Source organism: Sinocyclocheilus rhinocerous, unplaced genomic scaffold (assembly GCF_001515625.1).
Source record: "Sinocyclocheilus rhinocerous isolate Xijiao unplaced genomic scaffold, SAMN03320098_v1.1 scaffold2245, whole genome shotgun sequence".
NCBI classification, from domain to species: Eukaryota; Metazoa; Chordata; class Actinopteri; order Cypriniformes; family Cyprinidae; genus Sinocyclocheilus; species Sinocyclocheilus rhinocerous.
The window spans coordinates 580,139-590,989 of NW_015637544.1; the positions used below are offsets into that span (position 1 = coordinate 580,139).

The 10,851-nt window shown below is 37.3% G+C and overlaps 1 protein-coding gene across 1 annotated transcript in view; it reads right to left on the minus strand.

The window, feature by feature from the left end:
* LOC107749025 (epithelial-stromal interaction protein 1) overlaps positions 1–10,851 on the minus strand; it is a 29,461-nt gene that overhangs the window by 10,913 nt on the left and 7,697 nt on the right. Inside the window, 2 exon segments of the mRNA XM_074560211.1 lie at positions 6,299–6,386; positions 9,580–9,653. Coding sequence (XP_074416312.1) covers positions 6,299–6,386; positions 9,580–9,653 — 162 coding nt within the window.

Genomic DNA, 10,851 nt, shown 5'->3' on the forward strand with positions numbered 1-10,851 from the left:
TTAAGCTTTAACCCTTTCCTATACCAACTGTATGCGTGTGTGTGTGTGTGTGTGTGTATGTGTATGTTAGACCAGTTTAAGTGTTTATGTGTATGTTAGACCAGTTTAAGTGTTTATGTGTATGTTAGACCAGTTTAAGTGTTTATGTGTATGTTAGACCAGTTTAAGTGTTTATGTGTATGTTAGACCAGTTTAAGTGTTTATGTGTATGTTAGACCAGTTTAAGTGTTTATGTGTATGTTATGTGTGTGTGTGTGTTTATGTGTATGTTAGACCAGTTTAATTGTTTATGTAGTATGTTAGACTAGTTTAAGTGTTTATGTAGTATGTTGGACTAGTTTAAGTGTTTATGTAGTTAATAAAGTCATTTATTTGTATCACACTTGACGTTGTTCATTGTTTACTCATAACTGGCGTCCCTAATCATGCAGATTTATGCTGCAGGCTCTGTGTAGAGTTGTACAGTAAGAAAGTTATTTCCCTTAACCAGGAAATTAACGTTCTTAGAATTGACAGACAGTTGACCCTGAGAGGTCAAGTAAATATCTACAGCGGATCTAAATATTTATAATTAATTATAACTAGTTATGATTAATTATTCATATTTCCCCATGAGCTGATTCGCTACATGCATAATTATTATGCAAGTTGATATTCTGATTATATTTTTTCCAAGCACATTTTTTCCAATTCCAAACAACATCAATCTTAATAACTAGTATTAATCTTGTATTTAATCACTTATAACCTATATATTATTGTTCATGAAGGCTGGAAGTGAAAAACGCCTTATATTCAGGTGTGCATAATTATTAAGCAGGTTATCTTCTACAGATAAAATCTCGAGATGGACTAAAAATGAACTCCCAAAACTTACTGCCAGATTCTGGAAGATAAATTCTTCAAACAGTGGTACAAGAGAATGTGGTGCTGGCCCTTCAACAGTCACTCTCAACTTATCTGTCTATAAAGCCTATATAAATAAATAAAAAATCAGTCTTCAAGTATTTTACCACACTTCAGTATGTGATTCTTATTAAGTAGGGGTCATCTTTTTAGGATTCTATACTTAATCCAAGTCTCTGAGAACCTGATACCTTGTACTTCTGGAGACTCCAGGTAGGTTGCAGTTCTGGAAAATGGTGGCGCTGGAGACTAAATGGTTCCTGGTGATTTCACACCTAATGCTTCACCTTAATTCCTAATTCTTTTGCAGTTAACATGCATCTTTTCTTCTCCACATGTTTTTGACTGACCCTGCTGACCCACTGAGCATTTTGCTGTCCAATGGTTATGTATTACACACCTAATTCTTCACCTTAATTTCTAATTCTTTTGCAGTTAACATGCATCTTTTCTTCTCCACATGTTTTTGACTGACCCTGCTGACCCACTGAGCATTTTGCTGTCCAATGGTTATGCATTAACTTTGCAATTTCTAGTATTGTATTAGTTTTGAATATTTCTCATGGGCATTTAATAATTTTTGACTTTTCAGTCTGAGTTGAAGCTCTTTTTTTTGGCTCATTTTATCTGTAAAAGAAAATCTGCTTAATTATGCACACCTGAATATAAGATATTTTTCACTTCAGCCTTCAGCCTTCATGAATAATTATATATCAATTATAAATGATTAAATACAAGATTAATAGTAGTTATTAAGATTGATGTCGTTTGGAATTGGTAAAATGTGCTTGGAAAAAAATATGATCAGAATATCAACTTGCATAATAATTATGCATGCACTGTATTTTTTCTCTTCTGCTGTCGAGGTAATGCAAGGAATTTTGTGATTGGTTGTCAAGGCAGCCAATCAGAATTTAGCAGCCTCGTCTCTGATTGGCTGGAATTATGGCATATTGTAATGCTGGGTTGTGTTGAGCAAGTGAGCCGTTAGCATTTAGAGAGCACTGAGGGCATCAAGGGAGCAAGCTAGTGAAACTTTGCACGCGCAAAAGAGAAGGTCTGCACAAATCCAAAAACGTATTTTAAAATGCAAAATTGATTTTCGCGCGCTTGAAATACTTTCTTCTTTGCGAGACAAACATTTTCTCCACAAAACTCAGTTCGTGCTCGTGCAAAACGCACTTTTGCACGCTCAAAATATGATCTTTCGCGCGCAGAATTGTGGCAGAGATGTAATCCCATACAGGGGAGTCCAGCGGAAAAAGGCCATATTGAAAAGGTTCCAGATTAAAACGAGTAGTAAAATTGAAGAACCAGTCAATGGCTTTGACAAAATTTGCAAGGTTAAAGACATCAGAGGCAGTTATTATCAAGTAAACTAGTTATCAGCATCCAGAACTTTAGGATTTATCTGTGAGTTCTGAGAAGTAATCAGTATTTAAAGCTGCAGTCTGTAACTTTTGGTGCTCTAGCGGTTAATAAACAGAGCTGCGTGCGTCTTGCGGAAGAACATTGTAGCCGGAGCTACTTCTCTCTGTTTATGTCTATGACGAATCATGCAGGTACTGGGCTACTCCCAGTGGTTCCACCAGTACCAGTCTGAAATAGTCTGAATATAACTTGTAATAGGTGTACTGTAGTGATTCAATAAGCCAAAAATTCGGTTTGGAAAATGAATTCATGATGCACTTTATTATATTAATTTAGTAAATTCTGAACACAAAAAAGTTATGGACTGCAGCTTTGATTACTTATCAGGGATGTGATTATTCCATATTAATATGGATTTCCTTTTTTGTGACCTGTAATTTGACCTATTGAACTGTGAAATCTGAGAGAAAATTACTGCATTTTCAAATACATTTATTTTATGAATTAATGCACCAAATATGAGTAAAAACAGCAAACTGATACTCGCCAACTAGACGATAATTGGCTGCTTAGCATGGCTCTGTGTTCATTTACACATGAGCAGTTCATGATCTGCTGTTTTCAGCGGCTCAGAGCAAAATGGTTCACAGTAAATGCTGCTCTACTTACAAGTTTAGTGAGACGGAGTTGTTTTTAATGTGCATTTTAAAACACAACAAGCAGCAATCATCTTTCCAAAGTTGTAATTAGAATAATTTATAAATATGTTTTTTTTTAAAGAGCTTTGAAGCCTCGCAGCTTTCCACCAAAATAAACATTTGATTGTTTATTATTAATAATAATAATACATTTACTTATTTTACAGTATAATAGTATTATTGCAATAATATTTTTTATTGATTTGTTTAATTTTAAAAATTAGGGTGTAGTGCTTTAAAGATGCAATTTCTCTTAGAGGGTTTTCCTGTCTAATGGTGTGTGCACACCAAAAGCGAATTTAATTACATACAAAGTACTAAATGCAAATACATACTAAATACAAAGTCAATGTAAAGACGCAAATTCGCACCAGCCGATGTGAATGACGTGCATTGGCCAAAGCAATTACCACGAACGCACAATATACACCTCAATCGCATCTTCTGTTGAAAAGTTTCAATTCAAACGGAAAATTCACATGACGCGTTATTATTGTTATAGTTGTTATAGCTTATTGACATGCTCGGTTTGACACATCTGGTTGTATCAGAAAATGGAGGAGAGAATTACACAATGTTTTTATTTGCGCGAGTGACACGAAAAACATCCTGCGAGAATGTTTTTGGTAAAGCAATGCAAATAATCACTTCGCTTTTGGTGTGCACACATCATTACAACTAAACAGGGCACACCAATCATTAAGTCATTAATTGTGAACCATCCTTAGACAAATCCACACTGGACTCCAGCCTTCGTCCATACAATACAACCCCTGAGGGTGAGCCCATCGCATATTTCAGCACAAAACTGGGTGTCAGCTGTGATGTTTCTCTGAGATTCTCATGGCCCTGTTCAGAACGACTCTGTGAGGAGGGGGGAGCAGAGAGCCTGGAAGCTGAAGAGATCCTTTGTGTGTTTGGTCAGACGGCCCGGGGACAGCAGGCAGGGGCTGCTCTGTTTGAAATGGCCAGAGAGTAAGGGGAATAGGTGGGACGACCTGGGCCTGGCATCCTGGGAAGCCAATACAAAGGATCCTTTGCACAAACAGAGGATATGGAGGAGATTAATCTGTCTTGTGGAAGCATCACTGAAAGCATAACAATTCTCAGTGGCCACAAAACCACATCAAGAACCCGTCTTTCCACAAACACTTTGATCGGCGGGCTTACGACATTTAGATTGGAGCGTTTCATTACTTGGCCTGGAGGTTGTCCAGCCACTTAAGTCAATACAGCAAGAGAAAGCACAATCTAAGGGCCTCCTCTCCCGGTAAGCCGAGAGAGCCAATGCTCTGCTCAAAACTCTGTTGCATGTGTTGTGTACCATGGCCCTACAGTCCTAATGCACGATCTGTCTATTAGAAGGATTTTCCCCATTAGTCATCCAGAGGGAAGTCCTCAAAAGTCTCAAACAGGGAACAATTGCAGACCAGTTTTGAAAGCCGCACAACAAAACATTCTTTGCTTGACACGAGACGATGCCGATTTTTAACAGTGCTGTCAGATGCCACTTTTAGTGGTTTGTACAACATAAGAGGCAGCCCTCAAACCTCTCATGGTCAGCCCAGCCCTCAATCCCCACCAGTCATGGTCAGAAATTAACCAGGGCAAATTGCCACTAAATGTGACAAAAACATCCCCGCAGCAGACTCCTCTATTTGATCTGTTTCCTAACATTTGGTACTTTTCATTACATTAAATTCTAGGCCTCTGTAGTGATCTCTGTAGACACTGTAATCACTATTGTCACTACAGGACAATCAGTGTGTTGTGAATGTGTACTATATGACATGATTTGTGATGAAAAATAGCTTTGAAAGCAATGAACGTGAAGAAAACATACCTAAAAATATGAATATACTGAATGAATATAAAATTTATATATTATCTACAACAGACAGTATATTTATACCTGTACCAGATCTAGACAGGTGGAGCTGAGGAGGAAGTGGGAAAATGGTATTTTAAAGTCATTGTACGCTGAGAATAGACTAGCATGCTGCAGATGACATATATATAAAATATTTTAATGATGCAACAGCACCAGATTTGATTAGTTGAGAGAGATGTATTAAGGGAACCTCAGTGCTTGACCAAAAGTGCCAGCTATGATGTTACAAAATAATTCTATTTTGAATAAATGCTGCCCTTTTGAACTTTCAGTTCAAAGAATCCTGAAAAAAAAAAACTTGCATGGTTTCCACAAAAATAGAACCAGCACAACTGTTTTCAACTTTGATAATAGTAAAAAATGTTTCTTATGCAAATCAATATTATGTAATATGCAAACCAGCATATTAGAATGATTTCTGATAGATCATGTGACACTGAAGACTGCAGTAATGGAGATGCTGAAAATTCGGCTTTGCTTCACAGGAATAAATTGCAATTTAAAATATACTAATATATTAACAAAAGCAGCCTTGGTGAGCATATGATACTTATTTCAAAAGCATTGAAAGTCTTGTGTTATGTTGTCCTGGCTGCTAATTTGCATTTGATTTGATTTTATGCCATAACTTTTCCCATTTGAGAATAAGGGGTTAAATATTACTCCCTAATGAAAGGAATTTCTGCTGCCTCCAGCATGGTGGAGATCTTCATACTTTTGATGATTCTTCAAGCAGAACTTTAAAGAAAAGGTTTGCCAAAAAATAAATAAAATAAATAAAAATACAGGCACTGCATGATCTATATCTGAATTCTGAAGCATACCCAACTTGCTCAGAATTCAAGTGAAATAATGTGGCTTAGCTGTAATTAACACCTCTTAACACATCCTGTCAGATTGCTTATGTCACAGGCTCAACCTCTGGCTCTTTTCCAGGTACTTTCACTCAAACCATACAGGTTATTCCACACCAGTCTCTCTTTTTGTTGCATTCTCACAGACCCCTCTCTGCCTTTTGTTAGGCGTACTTGCTGTGAACTCTGGGAAGTCCCCTGAACTCTGCTTGCCTCACCATACAGAAGCAACACTTGCGTCTTTGCGCTGGCTGATCGTGAAACGGAGGACTGCGTGTTTACAACTGAGGAAGCTCTATGATGGACTCAGTCAGCGATCTCCGGTGTGAGGCTAATGAGGAGATAATTGAAGGGGACCGAGCTCTGCAGCAGGCCGACTCTTTGCTGCAGTCCAGTGTGCCATGTCAAGGAAAGCTCCCGAGCGAGCACTGTTTGCTTTGAAAACATGCATCAAAGACAGATCAATTGGTGTGAATTATTCCAGTGCCTTGGGCTGTAACCTCAGTGCCACAGCTATTCACAAGAGGCTTGAACTCAGGCCTATAGAGCACACAGTGCATTTTTGGCCTTTGTCTTACCCAGGATGATGCTGGTATGGAATTGCTTGCTGCCATAGAAACGCTACTGCTGGACCTCTCAATTCTTTGAAGAAACTCCTTGGTTTTCCTGCAGGAGGAAGGGACATAATTGTGATTACAGGGATAGTTCATCCAAAAATGAAAATTTTGTTGTCATTTACTCATCCTCATGTCGTTCCAAACCCATATGATTTTCTTTCTCCCAGAAATAAAAAACAAAACAAAACATGTACTGTGTTCTGAACTGTTCAAGTCATCTGAGGAAAAGACTGAAATTTAAGTTGCTTTTCACCGACTGTCTTGACTGCTCTCAAATCTCATTCATCTCTTAAAAACAATAAAATTAATTTAAAAATAATACACGTAATATAGACATCAGTATCAGTATATAAAATATCTAACATTTACAATAATGCTGTTTCCACATTAATTTGAATATTTAATGTGAACATTATATAACATTTTAATGTTAGATGTAATTAATCATGATTATTTACACCAACTTGTGTGATTAATTAGTTAATTTTTGTAATAATATATAAATATATATTTTATAGATAATTAAATATTAATTGAATTTAATATATATTTAATATATATTAATATAATATAATTGTTACAGAACGTGGTTGTAGCAATAGCGCATGACGATGGAGTAAATGTAAATAGTCTTTAATTCCAACTTCAAAACAAAAGGACAGGAGAATAACCAGGAGAACTAAGCCCCATCAACTCACATAATCCATTTCATAAACATCAATCCAGGACGACAAGTAGACGGAAACTGAAGGCTTATAAAGACAGGCAAACAAAAGGAGCAAACGAGATGATTAACAAGGTGATGGAAGCTACACAGGTGAACAAAATGAACTAATCAGGGCAACTAAGGGAAACTAGGTCAAAGGAACAAAAGACTGGAGATCAGGAACACAAACAAAAGTCCATAACCGTGACAGTTCGCCCCCTCCCAGGAAGGCGCGTCCTTGCACCACATCGAATCCAACAGAGGAGGGAGGGCGGGGGTTCTGGAGGAGGACGAAGAACCAGAGAGGGGCAGAACCAAACTATATTAGTCTATATGAGTCCAGGGGGAGTGGAGGGTTGGAGGAGCCAAGGGGAAGCCAGGAGCAGGAGGAGCCAGATGTTGGTCCAGAGACCAGCCAGGACGAGGCCCCAAGGTGGAGTCAAGGGAGGGAGGAGCCATGGTGGAGAAGGCCTTGACGACACCCTGGGGACAACTGACGGAGACGGAGAGCCGATGGGTCGAAGGACCGAGGTGGAGTCTAGGACTCGAAGGCTGGAGGCAGTGACAGGGGATCCTCATGCCTAGGTGGAGCTGGAGACTGGAAGTCTCGAGGTGGATCAGAGCGCCGGAGACACAGGAGACATAGGAGACTCAGGAGCACTGGGTATTACCTCCCCAAACCAGTCTATTAAGTTCTCTTGAAAAATGTCCATCAGTTCCTCAAAATAATGTCCAGTTGCAGCTCACCCTCAGCGGTGGGAGTGTGGGCGGGTTCACCCACCTGGTCAGAACGGTTTTGAGGCTCAGGCTCCGGGGCGATGATTGGCTCAGTCGCGGTTTTGCACGCTGGCTCTCGTGTCACAGTGGGCTCAGGCTCTCCGTCTGCTGTGGGCTCTAGCAACTTCTCCGTCGCGTCGATCGTGGATGGTTGCTGGCTGGACTCTGGTTTGTGGGGCTGGAGATTTCTTCCTCAGCTGGGCAAACGGAGAAAAACAGTCCATTTTCCTACAGCACCCACTCCACGAATGCAGTGAAACTCCCTCGAGGACCATGCCTGGACATCTTTGCCTTAGTGGCGTTGTTCGGTCCCACGTAATAAAACGTGCACAGGCAGCTGTCCGGGTAGTGAGATAGATGGGCGAGCTCTAAAAATCCCTCGTATGGTCCTTGAGGGAACAATACTCTTGCTCCAGGCAGAGGAGCTTGACTGCGGGTAAATCCATGGGAAAAGAGCAAAAAATGAAAAAAATAAGAGAAAGAGGATCGCCGTGAAAAACTGTTTAAGGTCCTGGATTCTGTTTCGGAACGTGGTTGTAGCAATAGCGCACGACGATGGAGTAAATGTAAATAGTCTTTAATTCCAACTTCAAAACAAAAGGACAGCAGAATAACCAATAATATTTATAATATTACAAAATTATATAATATAAATGAATATAAATATATACATGTAAATATTTGTAAATATTTTTTTAATATATACTGTGTGTGTGCACTTATATATACATAATAAATATACACAATACACAAACATATATTATGTAAAAGTAACTTTTATTTTGGATGTGATTAATCGCAATAATCTTTTATAACATGAATCTTGAATCTATGGTTCTTCTGTGTTTTGTAACCAATCACAATTTGCCAAAATTAATATGCACATATTTATATTTTATGATTTGGATTTAAAGGAATAGGTCACCCAAAAATGAAAATGTTGTCATCATTTACTCACCCTCATGTCGTTGCAAACCTGTCTAAATTTCTTTCTTATTTTGTACATAAAAGCAGATATTTTGAAGAATGCTGGTAATCAAAGAGTTGAAGATCCCCATTGATTTCCATAGTATTTCTTTCCCTACTATGGAACTCAATGGTGACCAACAACAGTTTGGTTCTTCAAAATATCTTCTTTTGTATTCAACATAAGAAAGAAACGTATACAGGTTTAGAATGACATGAGGGTGAGTACATGACAACATTTTTATTTTTGGGTGAACTATCCCTTTAAAAGTTAAGCCAAAAGGGAATCATTTTAAAGAAGAAAAACTTTAGAAAATATAGAATATGGTGCAGAATTTTTATGGACTACAATTATGATGCTTTTTTAATGATTATTTGTGTATTTATGTATTCATTCATTCATTCATTCATTCATTCAAATTGGAGCTTAATAGCCTATGGTCGCCATTTGCTTTCACTGTATTATAAAGAGCAGCATGAGAATCAAATTTATTCTTTTGTATTCGACTTCGGTGGAAATAAAGCTGGGTTTGTGATGAAACAATGGTAAATAATGAAAGAAGCTTCATTGCCAGCAGCATCTTGTAGGATTCATTGCAATGGTTTTGAATTATCTCTTGACATGCTCTAAACAAAAGGCATATTTTTAATTGAACTTGGGCCAAGGATAAACCTGTGTATTCAGGTTTATTGTTTTTGGACAATGGCCAGTAGTGCAGCTTAACATCCTATTTCCTCATTTAAACAAAGCACACTTTAAATCTGGCAAGGTGTAGAAAAAATGTTGACGTACATTTGCTTGTCATGTTGGTACAGCTTCTGTCTTTGTTCGTCTTCTTGCTTTTTCCTCATCTCTAGCTTAGTGGCCTGCAATGCATTAGACATATGTGCACTTTAGATGTTAAAATACTTAATTCTCTTTCAGCTTAATATGCAAATGAACTACAGTATAATAATGTTTAAGCATTCTGACCAGTTTGACATACAGCAGCAAGATTGGCTCATTCAGTGCTGTGAGTTTATGGTGGAAGTTTTAGTTCTGACTGACCAATGGCCAATCAGTATTTTTGCATTTCTATTTAGCTAGTGTCACAGATCTATACACCCCCCCCACACACACACACACACGCACATTTAGAAATTTCCATATTCATTGATTCTGTTGAGCCTTCCAAATGCATGCAAACTTTTCTAGCATTTTTCTAATTTAATACAACATTTTTCATTAAAAATAGTTTGATTACTAAACTTTAAATAGTACGGAATCTTTACATTTTAATTATTTAAATATAATTTTTGTATGAAATATGTATGTATTGTATGAAATTATATTTATATTTAATTGAACCACATATTTTCATAGTGTTGTCATTCTTTTGTCATTCCCAGATTGCACTTTGTTAGATGCTGACTGCATTTCACTGGCTCTGTACTTGTACTTTCCACAATGTCAATAAAGTTAAATCTAATAATTAAAAACTTTTTCTTCAACTGTTTTTCATTTCCAGTATTCCAGTATTCCAAGCTTATCTATAATCCCGAGATCCCTAAAGTAAACCAGAAATTTCCATATTCATTGATTCTGTTGAGCCTTCCAAATGCATGCAAACTTTTCTATTACCAGTATTTTCTGAATTTTCTCATTCTTCAACTAATGGCAGCTCTGAAACAGCATGTCATTTGCAGTGTAATAATTATTTGGCATCTATAGCCTACTATCACTAAACTGCACATTTTTTCTTTACATTCGATGTCATTAAGACATTTGACATGAAAAAATATATATATGGTAACACTTTAGTTTAGGGACCATTTCTCACTATAAACTAGTTGCTTATTAGCATGCATATTACTAGCATATTGGAAGTTTATTAATGCAAAATATATTCTGCATGACCATATATTATATCCCTTAATCCTACCCAAAACCTAAACTTAACAACTACCTTACTAACTATTAATAAACAGTAATTAGAAATGTACTGAGGAAAAGGTCATAGTTAGTAGTTAGTTAATAGTGAGAATTGATCCTAAAAAATAAAGTGTGATCATATATATATATATA